We start from the raw sequence: 17,920 nt of genomic DNA on the forward strand, positions 1-17,920 counted from the left end.
GATGATAATCACGGAGAAACACTTAACTCAAGTCTCTGGCCATCTTAACCCTTTCAGGACACAGATATTTTGGGCCATAGGAGGACATAAGTTTTTCTTATTACCTCACATTCCGAAAGTCATTCCTTTTTTTTTTTTTTTTTAAAGCATAGTTTTTTGCAGGACAATTTAAAGGGCCACTGCCAGATACGAAAACTTTTATATGTTGTACATCTAGGCAAAACATTAACCTTTCTAATATACTTCATAAGAAAATGTTATTTCCTTTTTATAGAAAACATGGATCATAATAAAATCATGGCTTTGTCCAAGCTGAAGAACAGGCATTGACATATTCCAATAAGTGAGGGTGCGCTAGCATTCCTCTTGTCTGATAGAACAGGAGAGAGCACAGAGGAGTGCTATCAGACAGGAGAGAGCACAGAGGAGTGCCATCAGACAGGAGAGAGCACAGAGGAGTGCCATCAGACAGGAGAGAGCACAGAGGAGTGCCATCAGACAGGAGAGAGAGCACAGAGGAGTGCTATCAGGCAAGAGAGAGCACAGAGGAGTGCTATCAGGCAAGAGAGAGCACAGAGGAGTGCTATCAGGCAAGAGAGAGCACAGAGGAGTGCTATCAGGCAAGAGAGAGCACAGAGGAGTGCTATCAGGCAGGAGAGAGAGTACAGAGGAGTGCTATCAGGCAGGAGAGAGAGCACAGAGGAGTGCTATCAGGCAGGAGAGAGAGCACAGAGGCGTGCTATCAGGCAGGAGAGAGAGCACAGAGGAGTGCTATCAGGCAGGAGAGAGAGCACAGAGGAGTGCTATCAGGCAGGAGAGAGAGCACAGAGGAGTGCTATCAGGCAGGAGAGAACACAGAGGAGTGCTATCAGGCAGGAGAGAGCACAGAGGAGTGCCAGGAGAGAGCACAGAGGAGTGCTATCAGGCAGGAGAGAGCACAGAGGAGTGCTATCAGGCAGGAGAGAGAGCCCAGAGGAGTGCTATCAGGCAGGAGAGAACACAGAGGAGTGCTATCAGACAGGACAGGAGAGCGCACAGAGGAGTGCTATCAGACAGGAGAGAGCACAGAGGAGTTCTATCAGACAGGAGAGAGCACAGAGGAGTGCTATCAGACAGGAGAGAGAGCACAGAGGAGTGCTATCATGCAGGAGAGAGAGAGCACAGAGGAGTGCTATCATGCAGGAGAGAGAGCACAGAGGAGTCCTATCAGGCTGGAGAGAGCACAGAGGAGTGACAGGAGAGAGCACAGAGGAGTGCCAGGAGAGAGCACAGAGGAGTGCCAGGAGAGAGAGCACAGAGGCGTGCTATCAGGCAGGAGAGAGAGCACAGAGGAGTGCTATCAGGCAGGAGAGAGAGCACAGAGGAGTGCTATCAGGCAGGAGAGAGAGCACAGAGGAGTGCTATCAGGCAGGAGAGAGAGCACAGAGGAGTGCTATCAGGCAGGAGAGAGAGCACAGAGGAGTGCTATCAGGCAGGAGAGAGAGCACAGAGGAGTGCTATCAGGCAGGAGAGAGAGCACAGAGGAGTGCTATCAGGCAGGAGAGAGAGCACAGAGGAGTGCTATCAGGCAGGAGAGAACACAGAGGAGTGCTATCAGGCAGGAGAGAGCACAGAGGAGTGCCAGGAGAGAGCACAGAGGAGTGCTATCAGGCAGGAGAGAGCACAGAGGAGTGCTATCAGGCAGGAGAGAGAGCCCAGAGGAGTGCTATCAGGCAGGAGAGAACACAGAGGAGTGCTATCAGACAGGACAGGAGAGCGCACAGAGGAGTGCTATCAGACAGGAGAGAGCACAGAGGAGTTCTATCAGACAGGAGAGAGCACAGAGGAGTGCTATCATGCAGGAGAGAGAGAGCACAGAGGAGTGCTATCATGCAGGAGAGAGAGCACAGAGGAGTCCTATCAGGCTGGAGAGAGCACAGAGGAGTGACAGGAGAGAGCACAGAGGAGTGCCAGGAGAGAGCACAGAGGAGTGCCAGGAGAGAGCACAGAGGAGTGCTATCAGGCAGGAGAGAGCACAGAGGAGTGCTAGCCCACCCTCACTTACTGGACTTTATCCATGCCTGTGCTTCAGCTTGGACAAAGCCATGATTTTATAAGCCATGATTTCTATTACAAGGAAATATAATTTTCTTAGGAAGTATATTAGAATGGTACATTTTTTGCCAAGATGTACAACATATAAAAAGTTTTTGCATCTGACAGTGTCCATTTAAATTTGTAATATCCTTTTTGGGTACATATATGTGTCAAAAATTTCTAGGTGAAATTGACAAGAAAAACAGCAATTCTGTCAAGTTTTACTCTTTTTTTAAATCTTTTGTTGAGAGCCATAATGTTTTTTAGACCATACATTCGGACTACTTACAAAATGCTTTGCAACAATACTATGTTGTAATGCTACATCATATTACACTGCTTTAGGCCTTCTGCCTACCCAAGTGAGGCATTTAATGACTGCATCACAGAGTCTCAATGTGGACATTGCTGCTGCCATACTATCCCTGTGACGTACATTTACAGCATCTGATGCGAAATACATAGTCCCAGAACTGATAATGTACAGTGCATTACGCTAAGGATTTACAGTGAATGTTAAACTTTGACACGATATGGATCCAACAATCTGTGCTAAAAAATATCTTAACATGTATTTATAGCTGTCAGAGCTCTATTTCACACAGCTCTCCGAATCATCTGCACAGAAAGATAGGGCTCATCATTTAGCCAGCGAAATTTGCTTGCAGCAGAGTCTTATTGTTTTCAATGGGATTCTGCTGCTCTGTGCATACTGCGCAATGTCCGCAGTGAAATTCAACCGGCGGAATGGACGGCTGCCCAAGGTATGGAGTCTGGAGGCTGGTCAAGACTCTATGTTAATAGGTAAGAAATAACCACAGCACTCCAAAGAAATCCAGATACATCAGTGATTCATTTATCCGTGTTCACACAGTGCAGAACATGGATGAATAAATCCGATTTGGAGTGCTGCGTTCATTTTCTTATCTGTTTACGTAGAGTCTTGAACAGTCTCCAGACTACTGGCACTTATTCACATTGTAATACAGAAGGTTGATACACACACACACATATTTTATATGTTTTAATTTAGATGGAAAACAATAAGTTAACTCAAAGGGTAGGGTCAAATGTAGCTTATACACAGCGTATGTGTGCCCCTACCCTAAAGGGATTTTCTTATCTGCTCTTTTCAGAGCCAAGCCTCCTCTCACTTTCTGCTTTTAGTGATTGACATTTCAGACATGCGGCTTGTGTCTGAAGTGTTAGAGATGATATTTACATAGAGATTAGGGGGGAAGAATTATTAAAAAATTATTATATAAAAATTATTTCCTGTGGAGAGGAAAAGTTGAAAATTTAAATAATTTGAAAATTATAAATATACACGCCCATGTGCAAGGTGGAGAATATTTATTGACTGTAGTTCCAATGATAATACATACAATATAAATAACAGGCACACCACATACCTTATATGGTATTCTATTAATTGTACTCACCTCATTAGATAGTTTAGGTTTCAAAATAATCTTTCCTAAGATTGATAGAAGAATACAGAGAAGTGCTGACATGAGCACCATAATGCCCATCACCATCATCCATGATATGCTACAGAAGAAGCACATGTTTTCAGCTGATGTGCATACAACAACATGGACAGCAGCAAGCACAAGACATGTCAGGTAAAAGAAGAGTGAAAAGACTGGTGAAGCTAGAGGCAGATCAAACTCAGCCTTGCTGCTCAAAGCACTTGGAATGGCGAGGATAAGGAGGAAGAACATCTGCAAAAAGAAAATATACCAGCTAACTGTTGTAAGTATATAAGACATGTGGCCAGAATCTCATATAGACAGATAAAATAAAATAGAGTTGTGTAGTTTTCTGTTCTTGAACCAAAAGCTCTCTCCAGGACGTAATCACATGGTCTACATCTGTATCTCTGTGCCACGCATCGCTAGCTGAGGCCAGAGCATGACATCTAGCAAGGTTGGCGCGGGAGCAATGGTGAGATGGGAGCTAGCACACTGTTAGTTAAGTATTGTACAGGTGGACATACTTGTATACATATAATATAATATGGGGCAAATGTGGAGGTTACAGTATATGGAAAAAAATCATATGTGGAGGTTACAGTGTATGGGGTTAAATTTACATGTGGAGGTTACAGTGTATGTAATAAATTCATATGTGGAGGATGCAGTGTATGGAATAAATTCATATCTGATGACATTGTATATTAATTAATTCATGGGCGATCGACCCTACTAGACCACTAGGTTAAAAAGGTCCCGATCTAAAGGGTTAATAGTCAGCAGTGGTGATCGCCGCATACCGGCTATTAGCCTGCTCTATACACCCTTAGTGCCTCAGAGTTGTCAGTCCAGCTCTGCTAGCCTGAAGCAGGGCTAAATGTCAGCAAAAATCACCTGCATGTCCTGGGCGTCGGGCAATAGGATTTCCACATCTCCGGAGAATGCTGTTGTATACCGCAGTGTACTACTAATGGACCCAAAGTAGAAAACCAGTGACCACGTTTGGGCCAATTTCCTGCACAGATAAGGTTATTTACCAAGACTCAAAAGCATAGTCTACTGTGTTTTTGAGCCCAACTAAATAAATCTATAGGTCTGTGAAATAGCCCAAACATAGTCAATGGTTGATCACGTTGGACCATTAAGTGTATGTACGTTGAAGTGTATGTCGGCCTTAACTCACAGCATGTTAACATGGTCTTTGGCTATACTCCAATAATGCATTTAGATTATCCTGCTCAGCAAGGGGTGATGGGATAAATAATATCAATAACACGCCACAGCTGTGCAATTACAATTTGACCATGTCATTATAAGCAAAACATTATACAATCTTGCAAAACGGAAAACTTTAGAGGACATGGATCTACCTCTAGAGTTATAATGGCTCCAACGGTCATTGAGTAGATGTCATACTCTGCCACTTGTTTACTTAATGAAGAGCTTAGTTTCTGCAGCGCCTCTAAATACTGTCTGATCAGTTTTCTGCCAAGGTTGGTGAGGACTTCTGATGTATTCCCTTCAAGGTATAGCTTAATCCAATTAGCATGTAACTTTTCTGCCTTCTTAAATTGTTCCACACCGTCATCTTAAAATAAAATCAATGAAAATAAAATTGGGTACATTTCAGCAGGTAAGATCATAAATAGGAAAACATGCTTAGCTCAAAATTAGGGTGGGTTCACACCACGGTTTTGCTATATGGTTTCGTTAAAAAAAAAAAAAAAAAAATGTATGCAACCGTACAGAAAACTGTGCCCATAGACACAAAACCATATGCAACATAATGTAGACGGTTGTCTCAGTTTTTCAAACCATACGATTTTTTACCAGACAGAAAACCGTGGCCTACCACGGTTTTTGGTCCAGGTGAAAAACCGCATTAAACCGTATACTTTTTTTTTATTTTTATTTATTTTTTTAACATGGGAGTAAATGGGAACTGTACAGAACCGTATGTGCATACGGTTCCATCAGGTTTTCACCATACCGTTTTTGACTTTGCACAGTTTTTTTTCTTGGAATTTCAATCAAACAAGTGAAACTTTATTCACAATGGAGTGAAAAGTTAAACGTATAAGTCTTTTTTCTTAAAAAACGGATGCAACCGGACATTATTTTTCAAACTGTATACGGTTTTCAAAAGAATTTGTACACACGTTTTGATACAGTTTAGTCAGGTTTTGAGGAATCCGTTTTAAAAAAAATCAAAAACCTGATACGGAACTGTATTGAAAAAACAGGGCTGTGGAGTCAGAGTCGGAGTCGAGGAGTCGGACGAAATTTTGGGTACCTGGAGTCGGAGTCGGCAAACAATGCACCGACTCCGACTCCTACTAAATTTAGATTGGAATAAAAAAAAAAAAAAAGCAAGTTTAAATGTCCCAATTCACAAAAAGTTATAATTAATGACTTCTCTACTTTAAGAATAAAGACCAATGCATGCAGTGCCTCATGTAACCGCAAAACGAACACGTTAAGTGACTGTGAAGAAGCATGCTTTTCATGTGCTTTACTATTTGGCACACAACGCACAATTAGGAGTGGCAATACTTATACTTTCCATAGTGTTGTGTTCTGCTGTTACAGGGAACCCATGGGTAACCTAGCCTCTCATTGATAAGGGGTTAAGGAAATATGTTTTTTGCAGAACTAGAGACACTTGTATAAGTGAAGGGAATGGAGGGTAAATAGTTCAAGGCTGAAGCTGGAAACCATTGAAAAAACTGCTGCCATTCAGCTAAGGCTATAAAAACTTGTAAACTCGATTGTTAGCTTAAAGGGGTACTCCGCCCCTAGACATCATGAGGGGCGGAGCCGTGATGTAGCGATGCTCTGTCCCCTGTATCGCCCGTCATTATGCACAGAGCGAACTTGCTCTGTGCAGTAATGATAGCGTGGTGCCGCATCGGCGATCCCGGGGGTCCCCAGCAGCGGGACCCCGGCGTTCTGACATCTTATCCCCTATCCTTTGGAAAGGGGATAAGATGTCAGATCGCCGGGGTCCCGCTGCTGGGAACCCCTGGGATTGCCGCTGCAGCACTGCACGCTCATTACTGCACAGAGCGAGTTCGCTCGGTGCGTAATGATGGGCGATACAGGGGCCGGAGCATCGTTACATCATGGCTCCGCCCCTCATGATGTCACAGCCCGCCCCCTCAATACAAGTCTATGGGAAGGGGCGTGGGGGTCGTCACGCCCCCTGCCATAGACTTGCATTAAGGGGGCGGGGCGTGATGTCATGAGGGGCGGAGCCATGGCGTCACGCTGCTCCATCCCCTGCATCGGCCAACATTACGCACAGAGCGAACTCTGTCTGTGTAGTAATGAAAGCGCGGTGCCGCAGTGGCGATCCCGGGGGTCCCCAGCAGCAGGACCCCGGCGATCTGACATCTTATCCCCTATCCTTTGGATAGGGGATAAGATGTCTAGGGGCGGAGTACCCCTTTAAACTTGACTATGGGATTCTACTAGGAAAATTATGTTTTATAATAAATGCCCCTTCCTGGATCCTCCCACTGCCCTATCTTCAGCAGCATATCAGCACACAAACTGTTCAATACGGTAGACTGTTGGCTTCCCAGACAGTAATGACATGTAGGTTGCCTTTCTTTCCTTCAAGAAATGTATAAAATACATTCACATATTAATACAGAGGAGTCGGAGTCGGAAGCACAAAAAAACTCCGGAGTCGGAACATTTATCTACCGACTCCACAGCCCTGGAAAAAACGTGGTGTAAACCCAGCCTTACAAGAATTTATCTCAGTGAGCAACATGTTCAGACCCACTAGAAATGAAAATAGTTCCACTGAATTAAGTCCGCATAGCTGTATCGTGAGAAAACAATGAGTTAAAAAGGGGAAAAACAGAATGGGAGGAATAAATGAAAACTGTAGTTCTCAGAAAGTTCAAAGGGGAACCTGTCAGAAGAAGAACAGTGCTCTGACACTTTTCCTCCGCTCTCTGTGGTGTGCAGAGGGCTGTAAACTAACTTTAATTGCCCCTGACTGTTATTGGTTATGCAGTCATGCAAAACATTTATAGTAAGTTTTTTGCACTTCCTTCCATCCAGACAGAAGTCAACGACAATCTGAATGAGTGAATGAGTGCAGGAAGCTCTGTTTCTGACAGTTGCGGCGGATGCCTGGCAATACATGGCAGCTGGGTCCCGCGGCTGGTCACCACCCGCACAGCTACAGAGCTTGGGACCAGAATGGACGTGTATATATAAGTCTATTTGCGGCAAGGCACCACTAAAAATGTACATATGCCAATCTGCAGGAAGCAACTGTTAAAAAAAATATTTAAGTCAGGGACAGACTGGTGACAGCCTGGTAGCTGTGGCATCCACACTGCATCTCTATGAGGACAAATGTGACAACATGGCTTCCTTTGTAAGGATGTAAAGATGATAAGTGGCATCACATCGCATTTCATGCAGTTTCTCTACAGTTTCTCTACATGTGTGTTTTAGGTCAGCATTCTGGCAGAAAGTTATGTTGACAAATACCTTGGTTGCTCCATTCAGTATCATGGACCAAGTGTGATCATCTAATGGCTATGTTCTGTGCTGGACAGAACATTAGTAGACTATATTTGATCCAGTAAACTGAATAAGCCTGCCTGCCACAGTTTAAGTCAGCATGGCGAAGTATACCACAAATATAGAGCTTTTTAAAAACCAATTTGAAACTAACCCTAATGTGTTAATAGTCCAATACAATACAAATACTACATCTGTCAGAAACCCCATGTCTTACCATTCTTATCCTGTGGTTTTGTTCACAAAATTGGTGGGGGTTCTATAGGTTAAACCCCTTACTGATCATAATGTTTTGGCATATTCTGGTTATAGGTCAGAACATTTTTAGATTCAAATACTTTTTTGAGCAATTGATTTCTGAGAGAAGGAGGAAGAGAACCCTCTGGGTGACAGTAGGAGCTCCCTTATGGAAGCCTATATGGTGAACAAAAGAGGAATGTCATACAGCTACTTTTAGTACCCTATAACATAATTGAAGAAGAAGTCTGGAACACAACCAGCTTAGCAGAGAGAGACTATACATGTTCTGCATATCTTCTCTCTAGCCCAAAAAAGTTTTGCTCATGCCAAGGTTCAAGCAATTCCTAGAAGAGTAATCAACACCAATCGAGTAATCAACAGTTCAAATGCATGCTTACTTCACTGAAAACGGGACCAGCAATAGCTTATTAATGGATTGGATGGAATATACGTTTTGTTATATTGGGCTTAAAAGGGGTACTCCGATGCTTAAACATCTTATCCCCTATCCAACGGATAGGGGATATGATGCCTGATCGCGGAAGTCCCGCCGCTGGCGACCCCCATGATCTTGCACGCAGCACCCCGTTTGTAATCAGTCCCCGAAGCGGGTTCTGATTACCGGCGACCACAGGGCTGATGGCATGTGATGTCATGCCTCCGCCCCCGTGTGACGTCACGCTCCGCCCCCTCAATGCAAGCCTGCGGGAGGGGGTGTCCTAGCTGTCACGCCCCCTCCCATAGGCTTGCATTGAGGGGCAGTGCGTGACGTCACACGGGGGCGGAGGCGTGACGTCACACGCCGTCGGCTCTGTGGTCGCCGGTAATCAGACCCGGAGCAAACACGCTCCGGGGACTGATTACAAACGGGGTGCCGCGTGCAAGATCACGGGGTTCCCCAGCGGCGGGACTCCCGCGATCAGGCATCTTATCCCCTATCCTTTGGATAGGGGATAAGATGTCTAAGCACCGGACTACCCCTTTAAGAACACAAATTATATTTTAAAAGAAAACAAACAGTCATCCTGTTCACCCATACTAGGGTAGGTGAACAGGAGACCAATGAGGGGTCGCTAACTTAAATATGTACCTTCAGTCCGAAGATATGTCCCACTGAAGTTCCGCTTCTATCTTCCCGGGTCAATTTGAATATTAGGAAACACAAGTAGGACCGGCACTGCTTACTCTGTAAATGTAGAACGTCACTTATTGGGAGTAGGGGAGTGCTATTCACTTGATGAGATACGGAGGTGCTCTGGTGTGGCAAGCTGATCAATACGAGAGACAAAGAATAAAAGGTGCCGGCAACTCACCGTTGCTTCTCGATCTTCTATAATGTAGCAAAATACTCACATACATGTAACTGACGGGGAGGGACACATAGCGGGGGGGGGGGGGGTAAGTGGTAGGCGACAGCAGCCATTGTTTCGCACAGGTTACGTGCTTTGTCTGGCCTTAGGCCAGACGAAGCACGTAACTCGTGCAAAACAACGGCTGCTGTCGCCTACCACTTACCCCCCCGGCTATGTGTCCCTCCCCGTCAGTTACATGTACGTGAGTATTTTGCTACATTAAAGAAGATCGAGAAGCAACGGTGAGTTGCGGGCACTTTTTATCCTTTGTCTCTCAATTTGAATATTCATAGTCTGTGACGCCACAGAAATGTGGAGTGGCTGGTAACGCAAGCACACGCGCCGACTGAGTGCTCACGTGACCAGGGACAACAAATATTCAGACCGAAGGTACGTATTTTAATCAGTGATCCCCCCCCACTATAACCCAGTCAACATACCATTAGTAATTCCTTCTTGCTAATGCTTTAAAAAAATATACACATGGGTTCTGAAAAAGCTATCAAAGAGGGTGTTGAGAAAAGCTATCTAAAGACCGTGTTCTTTAAGCTAAGAATTGAAAAACTAAATATCAGGAGATTATATAAGGCGAACTGAAAACAAGACCTACCTTTCTCATAAGTCTTCAGATTCTCTTTCAGGAGTTTACAGAGCTGATAACCATTTAAGTGAAAAAAACGCAGCTGTTCTTTCATGGTCTTATGTTCTATTACTGTTGGTAAAACCATACCCAAGCTGCTCATGGAAATAGGCAATCCAAGGCCCAGTGCTAGCGTGGGAGCCAAATCCGTTTGCTGAATCATTTCAGGTTCTTTAAACGTCCCTAAAAGACAAAGCAATAAGCCACACTATGCCAATATAGCTTGCACAAACCAGGAGAATAACACATTAGATTTATGATACAAAAGGCTCACGGACAATAAGCTGGGAGGCACATTGTTCAGTACAGAAATTAACGCCGTCTGCATCATTGTGGCGGTATGGATTACAATCAGAATCCAAATGTACAAGGATGAACCGACATGCACTACAGATTCTCCACAGCGGAAAATTTGCTGCCGTAAATCCACAACAAATCATGTGAATTTGTTATTGTGACTTTAGTTATGAATATGCTAATGTTGTTAAAACTGCAATGCATTTAAAGACCACAGTAGCAAATATCAACAGTATAATTCCATATCCATAGAAAAATCCTTAACATCTGGAGTGGTCTTGCTGACTTTAAATCCACACTTCCGGTAACTTGCCACACAAGTTTTGTGCAGATTTTTTTTGCAGTGTGCGGCTGAGTTTTTTTTTTTTTCATATTTATCTCATTGGACAGAACATCGGAAGCCAAGCAAGCATAGAGATGGGAAAAAAGAAAAAAGAAACCAGCAGATGGAAGCAGAAAGTAGGGATCGACCGATATCGTTTTTTTTTAGGGCCGATACCAATAATCGGTGGAGGTTAGGGCCGATAGCCGATAACTTATACAGATATTCCGGTATAAGTTATCGGCTATTTATCCCCCCGCGACACCGCTGCAGATCATTGATTTAAAGCGGGCGCTTTAAATCAATGCACTGCAGTGGCTTTTGCGGTGCCATAGGCCGCCGCCGCCACCCGCTTCTCTCCCCCTACCTGTCAGGGTGGTCCGGGCCATCCATCCTTCCTGTAGTGTCCGGCGGTATTCCGGGTGGAGGGTGAACCGGTCCGGGCTGTACTTCTTCTCCGGGGTCCTCTTCTCCACTCCGGGCAGGCTTCAGCCTAGTAACGCCGCATAGACGCCGATGCGCAGTGACGCCCGTGCGCAGTGATGCACCTGACGTCACGGCGTAGCGGCGTCTATGCAGCGTACTAGGCCGGAGCCTGCCCGGAGTGGAGAAGAGGACCCCGGAGAAGGACAGCCCGGACCGGTTCACCCTCCACCCGGAATGCTGCTGGACACTACACGAAGGATGGATAGCCCGGACCACCCCCATTACGGGTAAGTTTAATTTTTTTCTATTGACTCGGACGGTGGGGGAGGGGCCCGACCGGTATAGCGGTATGGGCAAAAATCCATACCGGAATACCGCCCAGCACGGTGGGGGGGGGGGTGATCTAGAGGTGGGTGATCGCGGTGCGGCTGGTCGGGGGGGGGGGCGACCGCGGTGCGGTCGGGCGGTGCAGGGCATTATCGGCAAGGTAATTGCCGATACCGATAATGCCCAAAATCGTGATTATCGGCCGATAATATCGGCCATACCGATAATCGGTCGATCCCTAGCAGAAAGACCCCAGATATGCAGGTTACAGACAACAGTTCAGGCTGCTACATATAATACACATACACATCTGCAGCCGCTAACCATAGTGTTTGTAAAAACTATTCCATCCTTACTATTACCGTATTTTTCGCCGTATAAGGGGGGGTGCGTCTTATATGGCGAATACCTGTCCTATCGCAGCGCTCCCTGCGGCCATCAACAGCCGGGACCCGCAGCTAATACAGGACATCACCAATCGCGGTGATGCCCTGCATTAACCCTTCAGACACGGCAATCAAAGCTGACCGCGAAAATAACACTAACCCGGCTGTTCAGTCGGGCTGTTCGGGACCACCACGGCGTCTCGAACAGCTTACAGGACACCGGGAGGGACCCTACCTGCCTCCTCGGTGTCCGCTCCGTGCCAGGATCCCCTGCATGGCCGGCGCTCTTCTTCGTCATCACGCACGTGCGTCGGCGTGCGTAGCGACGTGATGGCGGCGATGGAGAGCGAGGATGCCCGGCAGCAGAGATGTTCCGGAGCGACGGGGACACGACGACAGCGATTGAGGGCGACATCCAGGGCAGTGGTGACGGGTCCGGAGTGGCAGGGACACGTGAGTACTACCTCCTATACCAGTGGTCTTCAACCTGCGGACCTCCAGATGTTGAAAAACTACAACTCCCAGCATGCCCGGACAGCCAACGGCTGTCCGGGCATGCTGGGAGTTGTAGTTTTGCAACATCTGAAGGTCCGCAGGTTGAAGATCACTGTCCTATACTTTACATTGTATTTGGTTCAGAATCTTTATTTCCTAGATTTTTATCCTATAAAATTAGGTGCGTCTTATATGACGAAAAATATGGTACCTGCTTTGTTGTTAAACGCTGGACTTATTAACACAAGCGGGGTCTGCACTTCCTCATCAGATGATCCGCCATGACTTCCCGCTTCTGACATACCATGATCACTGCAGACAACAAGTAAACTTGGGAAAGACGGATCCTCCTCCTGTACTTGAAAAGAAAAAAAAAAACTATATACTATACAATGTGTGTGCATGCATGGTTACTACAAAAACAGAAAGACCTTACAGAAGATTCTTTTACACAGAAATTAGAAATGGGTACACTTTACCAAACTGTTGGTCATGGGCAGTATGCACAGAAGAGCGGGGACAGAAGTATTAAAGATATGGGGATCGTTCTGCAGGTATTTTGGGTTTAGCAAATAAAAGTCATTCTTTTTATAAAGGAAAAAGTTATATCACTTTTGGGTATACTTTCTGTATCAATTCTTTTATTGTTTAGTATTTTGGGGACAAAAATCTATATACAATGGTGCACAGCCTATTTCATGACAGTGCTCTGATAGCTGTACAGAATTGTAACTGGTAATCAGTCCTGTGTGATCATCATGGAAGTTGCTACTCAATGACTGCAAGCATTGACATTGATACAAGTTAACAGAAAAAAATGTGTAACTTTTCATTATACCAAGAATAACACACACACATATTTCATCATATGAAAAACTTTCGTCTTAACATAGTTGAATGTGCTGACAACAAAATCACACAAAAATTATCAATGGAAATCAAATTTATCAACCCATGGAGGTCTGGATATGGAGTCACACTCAAAATCAAAGTGGAAAACCACATTACAGGCTGATCCAACTTTGATGTAATGTCCTTAAAACAAGTCAAAATGAGGCTCAGTAGTGTGTGTGGCCTCCACGTGCCCGTATGACCTCCCTACAATGCCTGGGCATGCTACTGATGAGATGGTCTCCTGAGGGATGTCCTCCCAGACCTGGACTAAAGCATCTGCCGACTCCTGGACAGTCTGCGGTGCAACATGGTGTTGGTGGATGGAGCGAGACATGATGTCCCAGATGTGCTCAATCGGATTCAGATCTGGGGAACGGGCAGGCCAGTCCATCGCATCAATGCCTTCCTCTTGCAGGAACTGCGGACACACTCCAGCCACATGAGGTCTAGCAATGTCTTGCATTAGGAGGAACCCAGGGCCAACCGCACCAGCATACGATCTCACAAGGGGTCTGAGGATCTCATCTCGGTACCTAATGGCAGTCAGGCTACCTCTGGCAAGCAAGTGGAGGGCTGTGCGGCCCCCCCAAAGAAATGCCACCCCACACCATTACTGACCCAGTGTTTTTAATTAGCAGGAGACTGCCTAAGGGTTTCCTTTGAGCATTTTCCCAGCCCTCTGGCAGGGAGCACATGGTAGGTTTCACACTGGTGTGGTGCTCTGTGGCATCCATTGTTTCTGTGATGTTTTGTTAGGTGGGCTGGGCCAGAGCCAGGAGCTTGGTCGGGCAGCAGTGGGGCTGCCAGGCCACTGGATCATTCCCCCTGTGGGAATAGAGTCTTGGAGGCGGTGGTCACTGCCTGCCGCTATGCCAGTGTTATGTTTGGAACCCACTCTGACTAGGTGGCCTTGACGTGGTGAGTGGGCTTGTACTTTTTGATCAGAATGTATACTAACAACCTGTTAGTTTTTCAAATTATGCTGAGAAGCAAGTAGATCAAATTAAAACACACATTATTACTGTAAGGGTAAGTTCACACGTACAGGATTTGATGCATATTTTATGCAGCTGATTTTGCTACCCATTAACTTCAATTGGTAGCAAAATCAGCTGCAGAAAATATGCAGCAGATCCTGTAGGTGTGAGTAATTGCTATGCAATATCTGTGTAAAGTGTTGTGGCGTCAATAGAAGAACAGTGATCCCTCAACTTACAATGGCCTCAACATACAATAGTTTCAACATACAATGGTCTTTTCTGGACCATTGTTACTTAAAACCAGACTCAACATACAATGCTACCGACAGTCCAGATCTGCAAAACATGTCGATGGCTGGAGGAACTGACCAATTAGAATGAACATTTACTGGTAAAACACCTGTATTACTGAAGCGTATGCACTGAATTCCTGTCTGGTAGCGCCCCCTACAGTACAGAGAGTTATTACATGTTCTGTACTACTCTTTACCTGTGCCAGGGTTAGCTGCTCCTTTGGACACCAAGTAAGGGCAGCTTTTAGGACACTGTGTGTACTGTACAGGACCCTGAAGAAGCTCCTGTCCTCTACATAGACAGTGATTACAGCTTCCAGCAGATCTTTATTACTTTTATATGGATGGACTTGGTTTATCTATATTAGTTATCTACTTATTTTTGTTTAATTCTCACTTTTTCCTATTTTTGGATGACATTTTGGGGCTTTAGAATCAATGACCAGGTTCCCATAGAGTTATGGTCTCAACATACAATGGTTTCAATATATAATGGTCGTCCTGGAACCAGTTAATATTGTAACTTGAGGGACCACTGTATAAACCTACTCAAACATATCTATTACTACATCTTTATTCTTTCAAAAATAAAAGGAAGCATCAAAAGCTTCTTGCCTTTGACATCAGGGCAGAGTGGATCTTTTTTAAGACAAGGTCCATTTCATAAAGCTTTGGTCCAATCAAATGGCTGTGTGGTCCAGTTAAGTGCCCAATGTGATCTAATCCAAGATAGTGAAGTATCAACATATCCCAGTCATTCCTCTTTAAAACATCATCTAAATGCCGGGTGACATTATCATCTACCTGAAAGAAAAAGAATGTGATGGAATTATACACAATCATAATGCTACTTTCACTTAGGGCTGTTCAGGCAAACATAAAACCAGGTACATGAGAAATAGGAAGGCCCCGTATTTTAGTCATTACTGTACCTCTGTAAAGTCCGAAACAAAGAATGATGTTGTTCCATCAAATTCCACAAAATGCTTTGGAAAAAGTTTTATCCAAGTGTCATCACCATAAAAGACTATTCTTTTTCCAGCTTGCTTTGCCTGCCATATCAGGTTGTCTTCCAGTAGTTCAGCGGAATTGAGATTGACTACAATGTCAATAAAACCAGGTATACTGCCAGTCATCAATGCCTGGAGACACAATAGGAAACAGTTCATTTCTTCCATAGGAACGAATTCTCAGGGGCTGCTAAAATAGCATTTTGACGGTATGCCAGCAGTATCAGTCATAATCCATTCAAATAGTATTCAGTTTAAACATAGCTAGTTCCTTCCAAAACAGCCCCCTTTCTGTCTTCAGGTTGTATGTGGTATTGCAGCTTAGTTACATTAAAGTGAATGCAGACAAGTTGTAATACCACACACAGTCTGAGGACAGGTATGGTGCTGTTTGCAGATGCGAGATGGAGCTCAAGAGAAGCGGCTGCCGGAATGGAGTGGGGAACTTTGCTGACCGGCGGTGAGGATGGAGATTGGGTGACCTGGGAGATTGTGATGGAGGAGGGTTGTTGCGCCTGGCTGCTTTTGGGGGTCTGGGAGGCTGGATGCCGAGTGAGTTTTTTTTTTTTTAAAGTAACTGTGGACGGGACCCGTCCGGGGGTAGAAGAACTTGTGGCTTGGTGGGGCTGGAAATTAGGTTACTCCGGGGGGCGCCACGGTGCTGTTTGTTGCTGTACTCGCCGCTCCTCCCCCCCCCCCCTTCAGAGCTGTGTATGCAGCTCTGGGAAGGAGAATTTATTGGAACCATGTTTGGCAAGTGCTGTTTAACATCATAAGCTTGGACAGAAGTCAGGGTGTGGGGGGGGGGGGGGGGGGGGGGGGGAGAGAAGTGCGTAGGTAAGCTACTATCTGGGAAGCTACAATGGACCAAGTCTTGTTCCGCTATCCTTTCCCTCTCTCCCAGGTAACTTGGAGCATATATTTAATTCAGGGGGAAATAAAAAGGAGGGACTATGCCCCCAAAGGCAAATGTAAGAAGATCTGTCTCCCCTAAAGGAGTCCCTGGGGCTGGAAAAATTGATACGTTTGTGAAAGCGTGGATAGGGGACAAGATGTCTTAGCGCCGGAGTACCCCTTTAAAACAGATAGAGTGTTGGAGGAATGCAGATTGTCCTAAGTGTGGGAATATACAGGGTGGGCCATTTATATGGATACACCTTAATAAAATGGGAATGGTTGGTAATATTAACTTCCTGTTTGTGGCACATTAGTATATGTGAGGGGGGAAACTTCAAGATGGGTGGTGACCATGGCGGCCATTTTGAAGTCGGCCATTTTGAATCCAACTTTTGTTTTTTTCAATAGGAAGAGGGTCATGTGACACATCAAACTTATTGGGAATTTCACAAGAAAAACAGTGATGTTCTTGGTTTTAATGTAACTTTATTCTTTCATGAGTTATTTACAAGTTTCTGACCACTTATAAAATGTGTTCAATGTGCTGCCCATTGTGTTGGATTGTCAATGCAACCCTCTTCTCCCACTCTTCACACACTTATAGCAATACTGCAGGAGAAATGCTAGCACAGGCTTACAGTATCCGTATCAATCAGATAGATCAATTTCCACACTGTTACCTAGAACAAGGACTGGCTAATAGTCATTAGGGAAACTGTAAGGGGTCTGCTCACGTGATTATAGCCACAAAATAGACCGGGATTAAACATGAAATGTATGGGATTGGATCAAATAGGTAAGTATGACCGCAAAATGGACCAGGATTAACCTTAAAACATATGGAATTTGATCAATTAGGTAAGTATATAGTATACATACTATAGGGTTCATTCAGTATATGGAAAAATTGGTTAACTTATGACATGTGCTAACAAATCTGCAAACTTAATATAGATAAAAAGGTAATGATACAAAAAAAAATGGATAATGTCACGCTCTCCTTCTTCCTCCTCCTCTGCTGGCGGAGCCGGGTTTTGCATCGCGGGAAGTGTCCGCATGTGAATCCCAGTCCATCACTTACCTCCACTCTCCACTGTCCCTTCTGTGCTCTCTCAGCGCCGACACGTGTGCCCCCGCCTCCTAGGGTGCACGCGTGTGCCGGAGCTCTAAGATTTAAAGGGCCAGTACGCCCTTAATTATTGTTTCCACCTGCGCCTCACTTATAAGTTTCTGCACTTCCCTTCATTCCCTGCCGGATCTTTTGT

General features: G+C 45.0%; 1 protein-coding gene across 1 annotated transcript in view; it reads right to left on the reverse strand.

Moving 5' to 3' along the window:
- Nucleotides 1-17,920, reverse strand: part of PIGG (phosphatidylinositol glycan anchor biosynthesis class G) — a 44,994-nt gene that overhangs the window by 13,710 nt on the left and 13,364 nt on the right. The window contains exons 3-8 of the mRNA XM_056574916.1: nt 15,681-15,890; nt 15,364-15,552; nt 12,793-12,934; nt 10,299-10,511; nt 4,922-5,139; nt 3,519-3,800 (exon numbers count right to left, since the gene is read on the reverse strand). Coding sequence (XP_056430891.1) covers nt 3,519-3,800; nt 4,922-5,139; nt 10,299-10,511; nt 12,793-12,934; nt 15,364-15,552; nt 15,681-15,890 — 1,254 coding nt within the window. The remainder of the gene's footprint in view (nt 1-3,518; nt 3,801-4,921; nt 5,140-10,298; nt 10,512-12,792; nt 12,935-15,363; nt 15,553-15,680; nt 15,891-17,920) is intronic.

Source organism: Hyla sarda, chromosome 1, assembly GCF_029499605.1.
Source record: "Hyla sarda isolate aHylSar1 chromosome 1, aHylSar1.hap1, whole genome shotgun sequence".
NCBI lineage: Eukaryota > Metazoa > Chordata > Amphibia > Anura > Hylidae > Hyla > Hyla sarda.